General features: G+C 46.1%; 1 protein-coding gene across 1 annotated transcript in view; it reads left to right on the top strand.

The window, feature by feature from the left end:
- The window catches only part of LOC121005625 (E3 ubiquitin-protein ligase DTX4-like), a 102,164-nt gene that overhangs the window by 19,872 nt on the left and 63,976 nt on the right, over nt 1-18,316 (top strand). Inside the window, exon 6 of the mRNA XM_040438399.1 lies at nt 1,730-1,747. Within this exon, the coding sequence (XP_040294333.1) occupies nt 1,730-1,747 (18 nt within the window). The remainder of the gene's footprint in view (nt 1-1,729; nt 1,748-18,316) is intronic.

Here is an 18,316-nt window from a genome sequence, read left to right as displayed (position 1 = left end):
GCTCCTCTAAAAAAAAAATTGAAGAAAAGGGAATATTAGACTGTTAAAAAAAAATAGGAGTGTTTGTATTCTTCTTTACAAACTCAAACATTCACTATATAAACTGAAAAATGTTTGAAGATTTTGCTTTCCTAAACGAATATTTAGTTGTATACCACTGTTTCTGAGAACTGCTGTACATCTGTGTTGCATGAAGTCAACCAACTTCTGGCACCTGTGAACAGGTATTCCAGCCCAGGATGAATGGACTACATTCCACAGTTCTTCTCTATTTCTTGGTTTTGCTTCAGAAACTGCATTTTTGATGTCACCCCACAAGTTTTCTATTGGATTAAGATCTGGGGATTGGGCTGGCCACTCCATAACGTCAATCTTTTTGATCTTGAACGAAGATGCTGCACGTTTACTGGTGTGTTTGGGGTCATTGTCTTGTTGGAACACCCATTTCAAGGGCATTTCCTCTTCAGCATAAGGCAGCATGACCTCTTCAAGTATTCTGATGTATTCAAACTGATCCATGATCCCTGGTATGCGATAAATAGGCCCAACACCTTAGTATGAGAAATATCCCCATATCATGATGCTTGCGCCACCATGCTTCACTGTCTTCACAGTGTACTGTGGCGTGAAGTCAGTGTTTGGGGGTCATCTGGCAAACTGTCTCCGGTCACTAGATCCAAAAAGAACAATCTTACTTTCATCAGTCCACAAAATGTTTCTTTAGGCCAGTCAATGTTCTCTTTGGCAAATTGTAACCTCTTCAGCACATGTCTTTTTTTCATCAGTGGGACTTTGCGGGGGCTTCTTGCAGATAGCTTGGCTTCACATAGGCGTCTTCTAATTGTAACAGTACTCACAGGTAACTTTAGACCTTCTTTGATCTTCCTGAAGCTGATTGTTGGATATTGAGTCCTTGCCATTTTGGTTATTTCTCTATCCATACGAATGGTAGTTTTTCGCTTTCTTCCACATCTTTCAGTTTTTGGTTGCCATTTTAAAGCATTTGCGATCATTTTAGCTGAGCAGCCTATCATTTTCTGCACTTCTTTATATGTTTCCCCTCTCCAATCAACTTTTAAATCAAGGTACGCTGTTCTTCTGAACAATGTCTGGAGTGACCCATTTTCCTCCAATTTCAGAGAGAAATGAACTGTAACCAGCATGAACAACATTTGCTGCCTTCCTTCCTTAAATAAGGGAAATAATTGGCACCTGTTTTTCAAAGAATGAATTACCTCACTCATTGAACTCCATACTGCTATTATTTTGAACATGCCCCTTTCAATAAGTGATTGAATTACAGAGAACTAGCAGCATGCATGTCATGACTGTTGGGTCTGTTGGGTTTCTATTACTCCACTACATCTGCTAGCAAATTATTTGCCATGTAGAAATATCATTTCTACCAAAAACAGCGATTGATCAGGTTAGTGATGTATGACTGCTATTATTTTGAACACAACTGTAACTGCACCGCGGAACGGCAAATATATTTTACTTTTGCCACTAATACACGACAAAAAGGGCTTTAGAACATATAACTGCACCACTGAACGGCAAATATATTTAACTTTTGCCACTAATACACAACAAAAAGGGCTTTACAACATATAACTGCACTGCACAAGGCCAAATAAGACGTATAAATATTTCCTTGTAATAAACCCTGTTAATGGCTGTATCAGCACTTGCACCCCAATAACAAAAGCAGTTTGCTGAAATGACAGAGCTGTATAATGGCAACAAGGTGTAATAAGATTGTTCCTATTACCCAGGCTGTAACTTCCCCTACTGAAATTGAACCCTGTTCAACATAAATGCTGTGGAATGATTCCTCCCTATCCTTTCCTTACACTTTGGATAATCTTTTCCCTGAACTTGTAAATGAAGTGTCCCTAGCGCATGCTGACATCTCTCCCTTCACTAAGTACACTGGAAAATGGCAGAATCCAAAATGGCTGAGGCTATTTATAGGGTTGTGACATCACAGGGCTGGCTGGTTGCTGATTGGCTGCATGCATGGCATTATGGGTGATCCCGCCTTCCCAGAGTTCCTTGCTCCATGTCCTCACACATGCAGCAGCCATTTTAGGAAAAAATGCGATTAGTTACCACGAAGCGTGAGGAAATTCAGATTCGGTGCGAATCAAATTTTTCCTGAAATTCGGATCGAATTCCACTTCGTCAACTTCGATTCACTCATCTCTAGTTATTTTACTAAAGGTTGAAAATGTTGATCTATATACTTAGAGAGATTTTATGTCAACGATCCTATCCCTGATATGATTGGTCTTCCAGGTGAATTAATCAAACTTTTTTGTATCTTTGGGATACAATAGAAAACATGTGTCTGTTTCTCTGTTCCCAAAATAAAATCATACTCCTGTTTGTTCAGAATCCCCTTATGTAACACTCCTATACACAATTGAGTTAAGTTTCCACTATATTGATTAATGGGGTCATGATTTACGGTAACTTCTTGTAATTGTTAGTGTCCAATAATTATCTGGAGCATTCCTGTATATACGGTATTTGTCCATGTCTAAGATGACAATCTCTCCTCCTTTATTGGCTGGACAGATTGTGATCCCCTTATTAGACTTCGTGACCAGTCTGTTTTAGGCCTTACTGACCAAGCATTTTTCTTCCTTTTTTCATCATCGCGTTCCAAAAGCTATAACTTTTTTATTTTACCGTCTATATAGCTGTATTCGGCTTGTATTCGGGACAAGTTGTAGTTTTTAATGGAGCCATTTTGGGGTACACATAACTTTCTGATTCACTTTTATTAACTCTTTCTGGGAGGGAGATGGGAAAAACAGCAATTTTGCCACCTGCGTTTTTCCGTTATAAATTTTTCGGTATTAATAACATAATACGATTACAGTGATACCAAATACATATTTATTTATTTTTTACGTTTTACTACTTTTGTGCAATAAAACCCCTTTTTTAAAATAAAAAAAAATACACTGCTCAAAAAAATAAAGGGAACACAAAAATAACACATCCTTGATCTGAATTAATTAAATATTCTTCTGAAATACTTTGTTCTTTACATAGTTGAATGTGCTGACAACAAAATCACACAAAAATAAAAAAATGGAAATCAAATTTTTCAACCCATGGAGGTCTGGATTTGGAGTCACACTCAAAATTAAAGTGGAAAAACACACTACAGGCTGATCCAACTTTGATGTAATGTCCTTAAAACAAGTCAAAATGAGGCTCAGTAGTGTGTGTGGCCTCCACGTGCCTGTATGACCTCCCTACAACGCCTGTGCATGCTCCTGATGAGGTGGCGGACGGTCTCCTGAGGGATCTCCTCCCAGACCTGGACTAAAGCATCTGCCAACTCCTGGACAGTGTGTGGTGCAACGTGACGTTGGTGGATAGAGCGAGACATGATGTCCCAGATGTGCTCAATTGGATTCAGGTCCGGGGGAACGGGCGGGCCAGTCCATAGCATCAATGCCTTCGTCTTGCAGGAACTGCTGACACACTCCAGCCACATGAGGTCTAGCATTGTCTTTCATTAGGAGGAACCCAGGGCCAACCGCATGTCATGCCCCACTCTGACGATGTGCGGAGGTCGGCCAGGATAGCAGCACGAGTTTAGTATTTGTTTTGGTGCCGTGCTGGATCCGCCTCTCATCAGGTGCACTGGGTGGAGTCATTAGTTTAAATGGTCTCCAGCTAAGTGCTCTGAGTGGATTATACTAATCATTTTGGTCAGGGAAGTTTGGAGGGAAGGTTGGCTGTCAGTTCCTGCTCTCAAGAGATAAGTGTCATTTCTAGTTTGGTTGTTGGTGTCATCTTTTCCCATCCAGGTTCTGTGCGAGCAGGCTGCTCCTATCTCCCCACTTCACCATCTCAGGGAGTTCAGGGTTTTGTCAGTCCAGGCTGGAGGACACAGCACACATTGAAGGGTCTGCCTGTGGGCTGAGCAGTGCAGGGAAAGAGGTCAGGGATAAACTAGGAGGTGACCCTTCCCCTGTCTCTCGTCCAGAGCCTGGTTGGTGTGTTATCTTTTATACTGTGCACGTCCGCCGTGACATTATAATCCGCCATACTGTGACTGCCATTGCTCAGCGTTTAAGTGATGGCGTCAATTGATGTACTGGTTGACCGCATGCAGGGTTTGTCCCTGGAGGTTGCGGATCTGCGTAGTACGGTCACACAGTGTCAGAGGGTGTTGGCTTCAGGTACAGGTCAAATTGTTGGAGAGCCTAAAGTCGCTCTTCCTGAGAAATTTGCAGGGGGTACTGATGATTTTTTCCGTTTCAAAGAGTCATGTAATTTGTACTTTCGATTGTGCCCATTTTCATCAGGTAATGAGGATCAGAGGGTGGGTATCGTCATGTCTTTGCTTAAAGGGGACGCGCAATCCTGGGCTTTTTCTCTGCCGCCCGGGTCTCTGGCCCTCCGGTCGGTGGAGGAATTTTTTAAAGCCCTGGGATTGATTTACGATGACCCAGATCGAGTTTCGGTGGCAGAATCAAAATTACGTAACTTACTACAGGGTAAACATACTGCTGATGTTTACTGCACAGAGTTTAGGAGGTGGGCTACTGAGTCGGGGTGGAACCACCCCGCGTTACGTAGTCAGTTTTGTCAGGGGTTATCTGAAAGGTTGAAAGATGCTCTGGCTTTTCATGAATACCCAGATACTTTGGAGAACGCAATGTCTTTGGCTATACGTTTGGATAGATGTATCAGAGAGAGGTGTAAGGGTCCCTCCGTGCAGGGGATTCCTCCCGCGTCTGGTTTTGTTTCACCAGCTGCCCAGGGTGATATTGCTTGTTACTCTGGGGTAGGGGAGGAACCCATGCAGTTAGGTCAGATATCTTGCCATTCGGATAGTAGAGACTTTCGTAAAGTGCACAATCTATGTTTCTATTGTGGGAAGAGGGGTCATTTTGTTTTTTCTTGTCCGTATATTGAACCACAGGGGGAAGAGATAAAGAAAAAAGAGAAAAAAAAAAAAACTCCCCTCACACTTAGTAGTATGAATGGTGTGGTGGAGCAGACTGGTATGCAAGTTCCCTGCAGTTCCCGTTTTCTCCTTTCAGCTATGGTGGCGCTAGAGTCTAGAAATGTGTTTGTTGATGTTTTTCTTGATTGTGCTGCTGGGGTTAATTTAATTGACTTTCTGTTTCTTGAGGGTCTGGGACTAAGTACTTGCACGTTAGAGAACGAGATTCGTGTTTTTGCTATTGATTCTTCCCCTCTTTCTCAAGGGAGCCTTACTCACGTTGTTCATGGTATTCATTTAAGGGTGGGTGATTCACATGCTGAGATTATTTCCTGTTTCGTTATGAAGGATTTGCCAGCTCCAATAGTTTTGGGGTTGCCATGGTTGTTCAGACATAACCCAATTATAGACTGGCAAGCGAGACAAATCATTGGTTGGAGCAAGTTTTGTTCGGATAATTGTCTTGTCACATCTATTTCTCAAGTGTCCGTTATGGCCTTACCTCAGTATCTCTCTGATTTTTCGGATGTCTTTTCGGAGGGTGGGGCTCAGGAATTGCCCCCTCATCGTGACTATGATTGTCCAGTGAATCTCATTCCGGGGGCTAAGTTGCCTAAGTCTCGGCTCTACAACCTCTCTCAACCCGAGAGAGAGGTCATGCGAAAGTATGTCGCCGAGAGTTTGGCAAAGGGTCATATTAGACCATCTAAGTCTCCAGTGGCTGTAGGTTTGTTCTTCGTGAAGAAGAAAGATGGATCACTGAGACCGTGTTTGGATTTCCGGGAGCTGAACCGTATTACAGTCCGGGATCCCTATCCCCTGCCTTTGATCTCTGATCTTTTTGATCAGATTGTGGGAGCCAAGGTGTTCTCCAAGTTGGATTTGAGAGGAGCATACAATCTGATCAGGATCAAGGAGGGAGATGAGTGGAAAACGGCCTTCAATACGCACGAGGGTCATTTTGAGAACTTGGTAATGCCTTTTGGGTTGACGAATGCGCCAGCGGTATTTCAGCGATTCGTCAATGATATTTTTCATCACTTGGAGGGGAGGTTCGTAGTAGTCTACCTAGATGACATTTTAATTTATTCTCCTGATCTGAAGACCCATCAGGATCATGTGAGACAGGTTTTGACGATCCCTCGAGAGAATAAGTTATATGCCAAATTGGAGAAATGTTTGTTTGCGGTGCAAGAGCTTCCATTCTTAGGATACATGTTTTCTGATTCCGGTTTTCGTATGGACCCCGAAAAGGTCCGGGCGGTTCTGGAGTGGGACCGACTGGAGAATCAGAAAGCTTTGATGCGGTTTTTGGGGTTTACGAATTATTATAGAAAATTTATTTTGAATTATTCCACGCTAGTCAAACCTCTTACTGATATGACCAAGAAGGGCGCTGATGTCTCTGTCTGGTCAGATGAGGCATTGCAGGCCTTTTCGGCTATTAAGGAGCGTTTTGCGTCTGCTCCCATTCTGGTGCAGCCGGATGTATCTCAGCCATTCGTGGTCGAGGTTGATGCATCAGAGGTAAGGGTTGGGGCGGTGCTTTCGCAGGGTCCTTTTCCTGGCAAGTGGGTCCCGTGTGCCTTCTTCTCCAGGAAGCTCTCGGTCGCCGAGAGGAATTATGATGTTGGAGATAGGGAGTTGTTGGCTATCAAGTTGGCCTTTGAAGAATGGCATCACTGGTTAGAGGGGGCTTCTCATCCTGTTACTGTGTATACAGACCATAAGAATTTGGCTTACCTGCAATCTGGCAAGCGTCTGAACCCTAGACAGGCCAGATAATCATTGTTTTTTACCAGGTTCAATTTCGTGGTTACCTTTCGCCCAGGGGTCAAGAACGTCAAGGCAGATGCCTTGTCTCGCAGCTTCCCTGGGGGAGGTGATTCAGAAGATCCAGCGCCGATTTTGGCGGATGGAGTGGTGGTCTCCGCTCTGTACCCTGAATTAGAGATGGAGGTATTGGGAGCTCAGGAGGGGGCTCCTGGTTCGTGTCCCCCAGTGAGGTTGTTTGTTCCTGAGGGCCTACGATACAAGGTGTTCAAGGAACATCACGATACTGTTCTCGCTGGACATCCTGGTGGTAAGTCCACCTGTGATCTGGTGTCCCGGAGGTTCTGGTGGCCAGGGTTGCGTAAGAGTATTGAGAATTACGTGACAGCTTGTGAAACCTGCGCTCGGTCAAAGGTTGCTCATACTCGACCGCCTGGTTCACTTCTTCCATTGTCTATTCCATTTCGTCCTTGGACGCATTTGTCCATGGACTTTATTACGGACCTGCCGAGTTCCTCCGGGAGAACAGTGATTTTGGTGGTAGTCGACCGTTTCAGTAAAATGGCTCACTTTATACCACTAACAAGTCTGCCTAACGCTAAGACTCTTGCGCAGATTTTTGTGGATAATATTGTGAAATTGCACGGTATTCCTTCGGATGTGGTCTCTGATAGGGGCACGAAGTTTGTCTCCAGGTTTTGGAGGGCGTTCTGCTCTCGACTTGGCATTCAACTTTCTTTCTCGTCGGCTTTTCATCCACAGTCGAATGGTCAGACGGAGCATACCAATCAAAACCTGGAGACCTACTTGAGGTGCTTTGTGGCTGAGAATCAGGAGGACTGGTCCTCATTCTTGTCCTTAGCAGAATTTGCATTGAATAACTGTAGGCAGGAGTCCACGGGTAAGTCGCCATTTTTTGGCGCATACGGTTTCCATCCTCAGTTTGGTACCTTTTCTGGGTCTGGTTCCTCTGGGGTGCCAGAGGAGGAGAGATTCTCTTCTGCCTTGTCCTCTATCTGGCACAGGATTCCACGGAATTTGGAGAGGATGGGTGAGAGGTATAAACGAATGGCTGACAGGAGACGTGTGACTGGTCCGGACCTGTGTGTGGGTGATCTGGTGTGGTTGTCCACTAAGAATATCAAGTTGAGAGTGCCATCTTGGAAACTGGGTCCAAGATTTGTTGGTCCATATAAAATTTCTGCGGTGATCAATCCTGTGGCGTTTCGACTGGATCTGCCGCAGACTTGGAGGATGTGGGTTCCGGCGTCAGATGTCAACGCCAGCCGACTGGTGAGGGCCTTTCATAGGTCCCATCCGGATAAGGTTGGTCCAGGGTGTCCGGAGGTCACCCGTAGAAGGGGGGGGGTACTGTCATGCCCCACTCTGACGATGTGCGGAGGTCGGCCAGGATAGCAGCACGAGTTTAGTATTTGTTTTGGTGCCGTGCTGGATCCGCCTCTCATCAGGTGCACTGGGTGGAGTCATTAGTTTAAATGGTCTCCAGCTAAGTGCTCTGAGTGGATTATACTAATCATTTTGGTCAGGGAAGTTTGGAGGGAATGTTGGCTGTCAGTTCCTGCTCTCAAGAGATAAGTGTCATTTCTAGTTTGGTTGTTGGTGTCATCTTTTCCCATCCAGGTTCTGTGCGAGCAGGCTGCTCCTATCTCCCCACTTCACCATCTCAGGGAGTTCAGGGTTTTGTCAGTCCAGGCTGGAGGACACAGCACACATTGAAGGGTCTGCCTGTGGGCTGAGCAGTGCAGGGAAAGAGGTCAGGGATAAACTAGGAGGTGACCCTTCCCCTGTCTCTCGTCCAGAGCCTGGTTGGTGTGTTATCTTTTATACTGTGCACGTCCGCCGTGACACCGCACCAGCATATGGTCTCACAAGGGGTCTGAGGATCTCATCTCGGTACTTAATGGCAGTCAGGCTACCTCTGGCGAGCACATGGAGGGCTGTGCGGCCCTCCAAAGAAATGCCACCCCACACCATTACTGACCCAATGCCAAACCGGTCATGCTGGAGGATGTTGCAGGCAGCAGAACGTTCTCCACGGCGTCTCCAGACTCTGTCACGTCTGTCACATGTGCTCAGTGTGAACCTTCTTTCATCTGTGAAGAGCACAGGGCGCCAGTGGCGAATTTGCCAATCTTGGTGTTCTCTGGCAAATGTCAAACGTCCTACACGGTGTTGGGCTGTAAGGCCAACCCCCACCTGTGGACGTCGGGCCCTCATATCACCCTCATGGAGTCTGTTTCTGACTGTTTGAGCAGACACATGCACATTTGTGGCCTGCTGGAGGTCATTTTGCAGGGCTCTGGCAGTGCTCCTCCTGTTCCTCCTTGCACAAAGGCGGAGGTAGCGGTCCTGCTGCTGGGTTGTTGCCCTCCTACAGCCTCCTCCACGTCTCCTGATGTACTGGCCTGTCTCCTGGTAGCGCCTCCATGCTCTGGACACTACGCTGACAGACACAGCAAACCTTCTTGCCACTGCTCGCATTGATGTGCCATCCTGGATAAGCTGCACTACCTGAGCCACTTGTGTGGGTTGTAGACTCCGTCTCATGCTACCACTAGAGTGAAAGCACCGCCAGCATTCAAAAGTGACCAAAACATCAGCCAGGAAGCATAGGAACTGAGAAGTGGTCTGTGGTCACCACCTGCAGAACCACTCCTTTATTGGGGGTGTCTTGCTAATTGCCTATAATTTTCACCTGTTGTCTATCCCATTTGCACAACAGCATGTGAAATTGATTGTCACTCAGTGTTGCTTCCTAAGTGGACAGTTTGATTTCACAGAAGTGTGATTGACTTGGAGTTATATTGTGTTGTTTAAGTGTTCCCTTTATTTTTTTGAGCAGTGTATATATCTGTTTTGCATTGCCGCTTCCCAAGACCCATAACTTTTTTTTTTCTTTCTATGGAGTTGTGTAGGGGCTTGATTTTTGTGGGATGACTTGTATTTTTCATTGGTATCATTTTAGAGTAAATGACGCTTTTTGATCGCTTGTTATTAAGTTTTTTCGGTGGCAACTAAGAATAAATTAGCAATTCTGTCTTTTTTTACAGCGTTGACCGTAGGGTATAATTTACATGATATTTATGTAGTCCGGGTCATTACGGATGCAGCAATACTAAACATATGGGGGAACTCTTTTTTTGCAATTTTTTTCATTAAAAGCGTATTTTCAATGGAAAAAAATAGCGTATTTTTTAATGGAATTTCATAAATGTGTTTTTTTTTCTCTTTTTTTCTCACTTAATAGTGCCACAAGGGGACTATAACAAACAGCATTTTGATTGCTTTTAAAATGCATTGCGCTATCCCTATAGTGCATTGCATTTTAATGGCAATGATGTTCTAACATTGACCAGCAGGCTGCGCCAGAGAGGCGCAGCCTGCTGGAAATTACTCAAGGCTTTACTGTACCTTCATAGGGGTTTAGAAGTATAATAGGAAATTGTGTTTAAAAAACATTATTTTAAAATAACCATTTGGGAAACTGTTACAAGCAAGCAAATTTAAAACCCCAATTCTAAAAAAACTCCCTAAGCAGGAAATAGGCCAAGAGATCACAGCATTCAGAGGGCAGTGAATGCAGATATACTTAGGTTGAAAGTCCCTAAAAATATAGTTGAAATTAGTAATGAGCGAAGTATTTAAAAATTATATTCAGCTGCTTCGCCGAATTTTACTAAGTAGTTGGTGCAGACAGTCATTGCACCCCTCAGACTTCACGCTCATAAATGATCTCGACATCTGATATAAATAAGAGAGTGCAAAATAAAAAAAGAATACGTAACTAATACATTTGCTCGCGACTGGCTGGCCGCCGCCATCTTTCTTGAAGGTCTGGTGCGAAATCTCGCGTGTCCCGAGATGACGTTATCATGCTGGCCGGCGTGACATCATACGGCACTGCCCACTGGATTTTTGCCAAGATCTTCAAGCAAGATGGCGGTGGCCGGCCCATCACGAGCAAATGGATCAGGTAAGTATTATTTAGTTATTCATATTTTTCGCCCCATAAGTCGCACTTACCCCCACCCCCAAAATGGGGGGAAAATGCCCCTGCGTCTTATGGGGCGAATGCTGACATTTTTACATCGCTGGCTGCGATGTATGCGAGAGCGGGGAGGGACTGGGGGCCGGCAATTGCGGCGGGGCGGTGCAATTACTGTAGTCCGGCCCCGCCGCTCCAGTGCTGCACTATACAAATATAAAATCTCTCATTCAATTAAAAGTGATTACACATGCCCCCCTACTCCTAATATTACCGTACATCCTAACAGCTTCTGTAGAATGCAGGCAGGCAGGCCGGGCGGGCGGCAGCGTAACTCCTGATGTCACGTGCCTGCGCCACCTACTTTATGAATGAAGCAGGCGGCGCAGGCAAGTGAGTGACGCGCCAGCCGTGTGGCCTGCCTGGGTTGTACAGAAGCTGTTAGGATGTACGGTAATATTAGGAGTGAGGGGGCATGTGTAATCACTTTTAATTGAATGAGACATTTTATATTTGTATACTGCAGCACTGGAGCGGCCGGGGGGGGGGGGATCTGTGGATGACAGTTTTATGGGGAACATCTGTGGATGGCACTGTTAAGGGGTGGGGGGTCTGTGGATGGCACTGTTATGGGCTGGGGGGTCTGTGCATGGCACTGTTATGGGGTGGGGGGTCTGTGGATGGCACATATATAACAGTGCCACCCACAGATCCCCCATAACAGTGCCACCCACAAATCCCCCATAACAGTGCCACCCACAAATCCCCCATAACAGTGCCACCCACAGATCCCCCCTGTAACAGTGCCACCCACAGATCCCCCTGTAACAGTGCCATCCACAGATCTCCCCTGTAACAATGCCATCCCCAGATCCCCCCATAACAGTGTCCGTCACAGATCCCCCATAACAGTGCGTCATCCACAGATCCCCCATAACAGTGCATCATCCACAGATCCCCCCATAACAGTGCGTCATCCACAGATCCCCCCATAACAGTGCGTCATCCACAGATCCCCCATAACAGTGCCATCCCCAGATCCCCCCATAACAGTGTCCTTCACAGATCCCCCCATAACAGTGCCATCCACAGATCCCCAGTAAAAGTGCCATCCACAGATCCCCAGTAATAGTGCCATCCACAGACCACCATTAGTTCCAAACCCACCAAAAGAACACCTTTTGGTTAAAAATATTTTTTTCTTATTTTCCTCCCTAAAAACCTAGGTGCGTCTTATGGGTTGGTGTGTCTTATAGGGCGAAAAATACGGTACAGTATTTCAGTTTAAATTGCTACCGTAAGGCATGAGGAAATTTGGCTTTGCGGCAAATCGAATTTATCCTGAAATTCAGAACGAAGTCCACTTTGTGGACTTTGATTCGCTAATCACTAGTAACATTCTTTCTCAACTGAAATTAAATCCATAAAACAATTACAGTCCAATAAGGGGATAACAATCCATCCAGCAGATAAGGGGGGAGGGATTTAGATCTTAGACACGGACAAATATATACAGGAATGCAGGCAGGAAATTACTGTTTAGAGATAAACAGATGTGAAAGGCGCACTATAGAGTGAGTACAATAAAAAACTATGAATTACAGACATCCCTGTGAATTGGAGGCTCACCTTTTGTGGTTGTGCTAGTTTAGCCACGGGTCTAATTTTCTGTTGTATCCCCAAGATGCACTGAAGTTTAATTAATCCACCTGGAAGACCGATCATATTGGGGAAGTATATAGATCATTCTTTAGTAAAAACCAATTCCTAGCTGTTTGAAAGATACATTACAATTAGTGACTGCATTAAAACAAATGGAAGTACAACAGGGTTGGGTGCTGGGTACATTGGACGTTAGCTTAGACAGTAGTATACCAGTGTCCAACATTATCAAGGCATTGAGGTGACAAATGGGAAGCTTTCAGTTAGAAGAACTTCACTTTATTTTGGAGGGGATAGATTTAATTTTGAATCATAATTATTTTTGGTTTAAATCTAAGCTTTATCATTAATGTGCCGGGAACACCATGGGCACAAGATTCAGGACCAGTTATGCCAATCTGTTTATGGCCTCCTGGGAACAGAAGACCATATTTCCTAGGCTGGGGGTGGGTCTCCCGCTCTGGTGCTGGTACAATTGTTGGGTTTTTGGATTTGGTGGTGACTATAGTGGGGTAGAAATTGATCTTCGAAACATTTCAAAAACCAACACTGGAAAATAGCTTCATTTTTAACTCTAGCTGTCACTTACCTAAATGGCTTTTAAGTGTGCCTGTGAGCCAATTCAAGTGACTCAAAAGAATTGTATAATGGCAGTCCGGTTTGAAGATGAAGCAGCAATTATGAGATAAAGGTTATTTGGAGAATAAATTAGATGAAGCATTGGAGAAGGTACAGGGGATGAATCGACACATATTGAAGGAAAAAAAAACAAATTGTAAGAGCTGGTAAAGGAACGACCAGAATAGTCCTACTGTTTAAGATACAATATAAACAAAGAGCAAAAAATCCTAAACAGAGACTGGCAATTACTTGGTCAGGATAAACTGTTGGGGTCTTTTCCCCCAAAATATCCAACAGTGATATACATGAGAGTGCCAAATTTAGGTATCACAGTGCACCCACAGTAAGGCAGCCAGTAAGAAAACAGGATATGGCATCTTGGATGAAAGCTTTTTTCAAATGTAGAAGATGTAATAACTGTAAAGTGACCAAATTTTGCAGAAAAATAGAGGATATACTGTACGTTCTTTCACATCTGTGTTTATATGGAAAATTGAGGAACTATTAACATATGATGAAACCGATGTGATATATCTAGCACAGTGCCCGTGTTCAAAAAATATATATAGGTCGTACATTACAGACCTTAACTGCCCAACTCTCCTGCCTGAGCTCAGCTCGGCTGTGGGAAAAGTACTTAACTGATCTGCCTGAAGTGGAAGGGGAGGGCTGCTGTAGCTGCTGATATCTCTTGAATGGTAAAAGTTAGAAGCATGTGCATGGTCTTGTTTGAAAGCTGGCATTTCAGGCTTTCATTCAAGACCATACAAGCTAAAGGGGTTAAAAATGTAATTGTGTGCCCTGAGTTGTGCACCAACAAGATTTACAGCAGACAAAAAATGGAGAGCTCATCAGGGTAAAGCCCGACCTGCTATCAGCCAATAGCTCTTGCAGTAAATATCTAGAACGATGGTCAGCTCACAAGTAATCAATACAGTATTTATTACTATTACTAGATTCACACAAAAACTTAAATAAAATTAATACGTATAAAAATGTATAAATTAAGTCACGGTCCCTCATATACCTGTCCCTCACGCAACCTAAAATTAATATGCTGTAATTCATATGCTGCGATTTTTCCATATCCCGCTCCTGATTTATCAGGTAAATAAGTATTTAATCTTGGGTTTAATCCTCTTATTATAGAGCGTACTTGTGGTATGTTCATACAGAATGTCATGCGATAGTGCGCTTTTTACTAAACTCCAGTGCAATTATGTATAGAGCTGGTCCTATGTCATCACTAGTAGAGTTGAGCGAACACCTGGATGTTCGGGTTCGAGAAGTTCGGCCGAACTTCCCGGAAATGTTCGGGTTCGGGATCCGAACTCGACCCGAACTTCGCCCCGAACCCCATTGAAGTCAATGGGGACCCGAACTTTTCGGCACTAAAAAGGCTGTAAAATAGCCCAGGAAAGGGCTAGAGGGCTGCAAAAGGCAGCAAAATGTAGGTAAATCCCCTGCAAACAAATGTGGATAGGTAAATGAATTAAAATAAAAATAAAATAAATTAAAATTAACCAATATCAATTGGAGAGAGGTCTCATGGCAGAGAATCAGGCTTCATGTCATAGCAGAGAATCAGGCTTCAAGTCATAGCAGAGAATCAGGCTTCATGTCATAGCAGAGAATCAGGCTTTACGTCACCCACCACTGGAACAGGCCATTGTCAGATATTTAGGCCCCGGCACCCAGACAGAGGAGAGAGGTCCCATAGCAGAGAATCAGGCTTCATGTCATAGCAGAGAATCAGGCTTCAAGTCATAGCAGAGAATCAGGCTTCATGTCATAGCAGAGAATCAGGCTTCACGTCACCCACCACTGGAACAGGCCATTGTCAGATATTTAGGCCCCGGCACCCAGACAGAGGAGAGAGGTCCCATAGCAGAGAATCAGGCTTCATGGCATAGCAAAGAATCAGGCTTCACGTCACCCACCACTGGAACAGGCCACTGTCAGATTTTTTTAGGCCCCGGCACCCAGACAGAGGAGAGAGGTCCCATAGCAGAGAATCAGGCTTCATGTCATAGCAGAGAATCAGGCTTCAAGTCATAGCAGAGAATCAGGCTTCAAGTCATAGCAGAGAATCAGGCTTCAAGACATAGCAGAGAATCAGGCTTCATGTCATAGCAGAGAATTAGGCTTCACGTCAGCCACCACTGGAACAGGCCATTGTCAGATATTTAGGCCCCGGCACCCAGACAGAGGAGAGAGGTCCCATAGCAGAGAATCAGGCTTCATGTCATAGCAGAGAATCAGGCTTCATGTCACCCACCGGTGGAACAGGCCATTGTCAGATATTTTTAGGCCCCGGCACCCAGACAGAGGAGAGAGGTCCCATAGCAGAGAATCAGGCTTCATGGCATAGCAGAGAATCAGGCTTCACGTCACCCACCACTGGAACAGGCCACTATCAGATATTTTTAGGCCCCGGCACCCAGACAGAGGAGAGAGGTCCCATAGCAGAGAATCAGGCTTCATGTCATAGCAGAGAATCAGGCTTCAAGTCATAGCAGAGAATCAGGCTTCATGTCATAGCAGAGAATCAGGCTTCACGTCACCCACCACTGGAACAGGCCATTGTCAGATATTTAGGCCCCGGCACCCAGACAGAGGAGAGAGGTCCCATAGCAGAGAATCAGGCTTCATGTCATAGCAGAGAATCAGGCTTCAAGTCATAGCAGAGAATCAGGCTTCATGTCATAGCAGAGAATCAGGCTTCACGTCACCCACCACTGGAACAGGCCATTGTCAGATATTTAGGCCCCAGCACCCAGACAGAGGAGAGAGGTCCCATAGCAGAGAATCAGGCTTCATGTCACCCACCACTGGAACAGGCCATTGTCAGATATTTTTAGACCCCGGCACCCAGACAGAGGAGAGAGGTCCCATAGCAGAGAATCAGGCTTCATGTCATAGCAGAGAATCAGGCTTCAAGTCATAGCAGAGAATCAGGCTTCATGTCATAGCAGAGAATCAGGCTTCACGTCACCCACCACTGAAACAGGCCATTGTCAGATATTTAGGCCCCGGCACCCAGACAGAGGAGAGAGGTCCCATAGCAGAGAATCAGGCTTCATGGCATAGCAGAGAATCAGGCTTCACATCAACCACCACTGGAACAGGCCATTGTCAGATATTTAGGCCCCGGCACCCAGACAGAGGAGAGAGGTCCCATAGCAGAGAATCAGGCTTCATGTCATAGCAGAGAATCAGGCTTCATGTCACCCAACACTGGAACAGGCCACTGTCAGATATTTTTAGGCCCCGGCACCCAGATAGAGGAGAGAGGTCTCATAGCAGAGATTCAGGCTTCATGTCATAGCAGAGAATCAGGCTTCATGTCACCCAACACTGGAACAGGCCACTGTCAGATATTTTTAGGCCCCGGCACCCGGACAGAGGAGAGGTTCATTCAACTTTGGGTTGCCCCGCAATATAATAGTAAAATGAAAATAAAAAAAGGATTGAATGAGGAAGTGCCCTGGGGTACAATAATATATGGTTAAGGGGAGGTAGTTATAAATGTCTAATCTGCACAAGGGATGGACAGGTCCTGTGGGATCCATGCTTGGTTAATTTTTATGAACGTCAGCTTGTCCACATTGGCTGTAGACAGACGGCTGCGTTTGTCTGTAATGACGCCCCCTGCCGTGCTGAATACACGTTCAGACAAAACGCTGGCCGCCGGGCAGGCCAGCACCTCCAAGGCATAAAAGGCTAGCTCTGGCCACGTGGACAATTTGGAGACCCAGAAGTTGAATGGGGCCGAACCATCAGTCAGTACGTGGAGGGGTGTGCACATGTACTGTTCCACCATGTTAGTGAAATGTTGCCTCCTGCTAACACGTTCCGTATCAGGTGGTGGTGCAGTTAGCTGTGGCGTGGTGACAAAACTTTTCCACATCTCTGCCATGCTAACCCTGCCCTCAGAGGAGCTGGCCGTGACACAGCTGCGTTGGCGACCTCTTGCTCCTCCTCTGCCTTCGCCTTGGGCTTCCACTTGTTCCCCTGTGACATTTGGGAATGCTCTCAGTAGCGCGTCTACCAACGTGCGCTTGTACTCGCGCATCTTCCTATCACGCTCCAGTGCAGGAAGTAAGGTGGGCACATTGTCTTTGTACCGGGGATCCAGCAGGGTGGCAACCTAGTAGTCCGCACACGTTAAAATGTGGGCAACTCTGCTGTCGTTGCGCAGGCACTGCAGCATGTAGTCGCTCATGTGTGCCAGGCTGCCCAGAGGTAAGGACAAGCTGTCCTCTGTGGGAGGCGTATTGTCATTGTCCTGCGTTTCCCCCCAGCCACGCACCAGTGATGGGCCCGAGCTGCGTTGGGTGCCACCCCACTGTGAACATGCTTCATCCTCATCCTCCTCCACCTCCTCCTCATCCTCGTCCTCCAGTAGTGGGCCCTGTCTGGCCACATTTGTACCTGGCCTCTGCTGTTGCAAAAAACCTCCCTCTGAGTCACTTCTAAGAGACTGGCCTGAAAGTGCTAAAAATGACCCCTCTTCCTCCTCCTGGGCCACCTCCTCTTCCATCATAGCCCTAAGTGTTTTCTCAAGGAGACATAGAAGTGGTATTGTAACGCTGATAACGGCGTCATCGCCACTGGCCATGTTGGTGGAGTACTCGAAACAGCGCAACAGGGCACACAGGTCTCGCATGGAGGCCCAGTCATTGGTGGTGAAGTGGTGCTGTTCCGCAGTGCGACTGACCCGTGCGTGCTGCAGCTGAAACTCCACTATGGCCTGCTGCTGCTCGCACAGTCTGTCCAGCATGTGCAAGGTGGAGTTCCACCTGGTGGGCACGTCTTATATGAGGCGGTGAGCGGGAAGGCCGAAGTTACGCTGTAGCGCAGACAGGCGAGCAGCGGCAGGATGTGAACGCCGGAAGCGCGCACAGACGGCCCGCACTTTATGCAGCAGCTCTGACATGTCGGGGTAGTTGTGAATGAACTTTTGCACCACCAAATTCAGCACATGCGCCAGGCAAGGGATGTGCGTCAAACCGGCTAGTCAAAGAGCTGCAACGAGATTTCGCCCATTATCGCACACCACCAGGCCAGGCTTGTGGCTCACCGGCAGCAACCACTCGTCGGTCTGTTGTTCTGTACCCCGCCACAACTCCTGTGCGGTGTGGGGCCTGTCCCCCAAACATATGAGTTTCAGAATGGCCTGCTGACGTTTACTCCAGGCTGTGCTGAAGTTGGTGGTGAAGGTGTGTGGCTGACTGGATGAGCAGGTGGAAGAAGAGGAGGAGGAAGCCGAGTAGGAG

The sequence above is a fragment of the Bufo bufo genome, chromosome 6, assembly GCF_905171765.1.
Source record: "Bufo bufo chromosome 6, aBufBuf1.1, whole genome shotgun sequence".
Lineage (NCBI taxonomy): Eukaryota > Metazoa > Chordata > Amphibia > Anura > Bufonidae > Bufo > Bufo bufo.
This window is presented reverse-complemented; position numbering and strand designations above follow the sequence as displayed.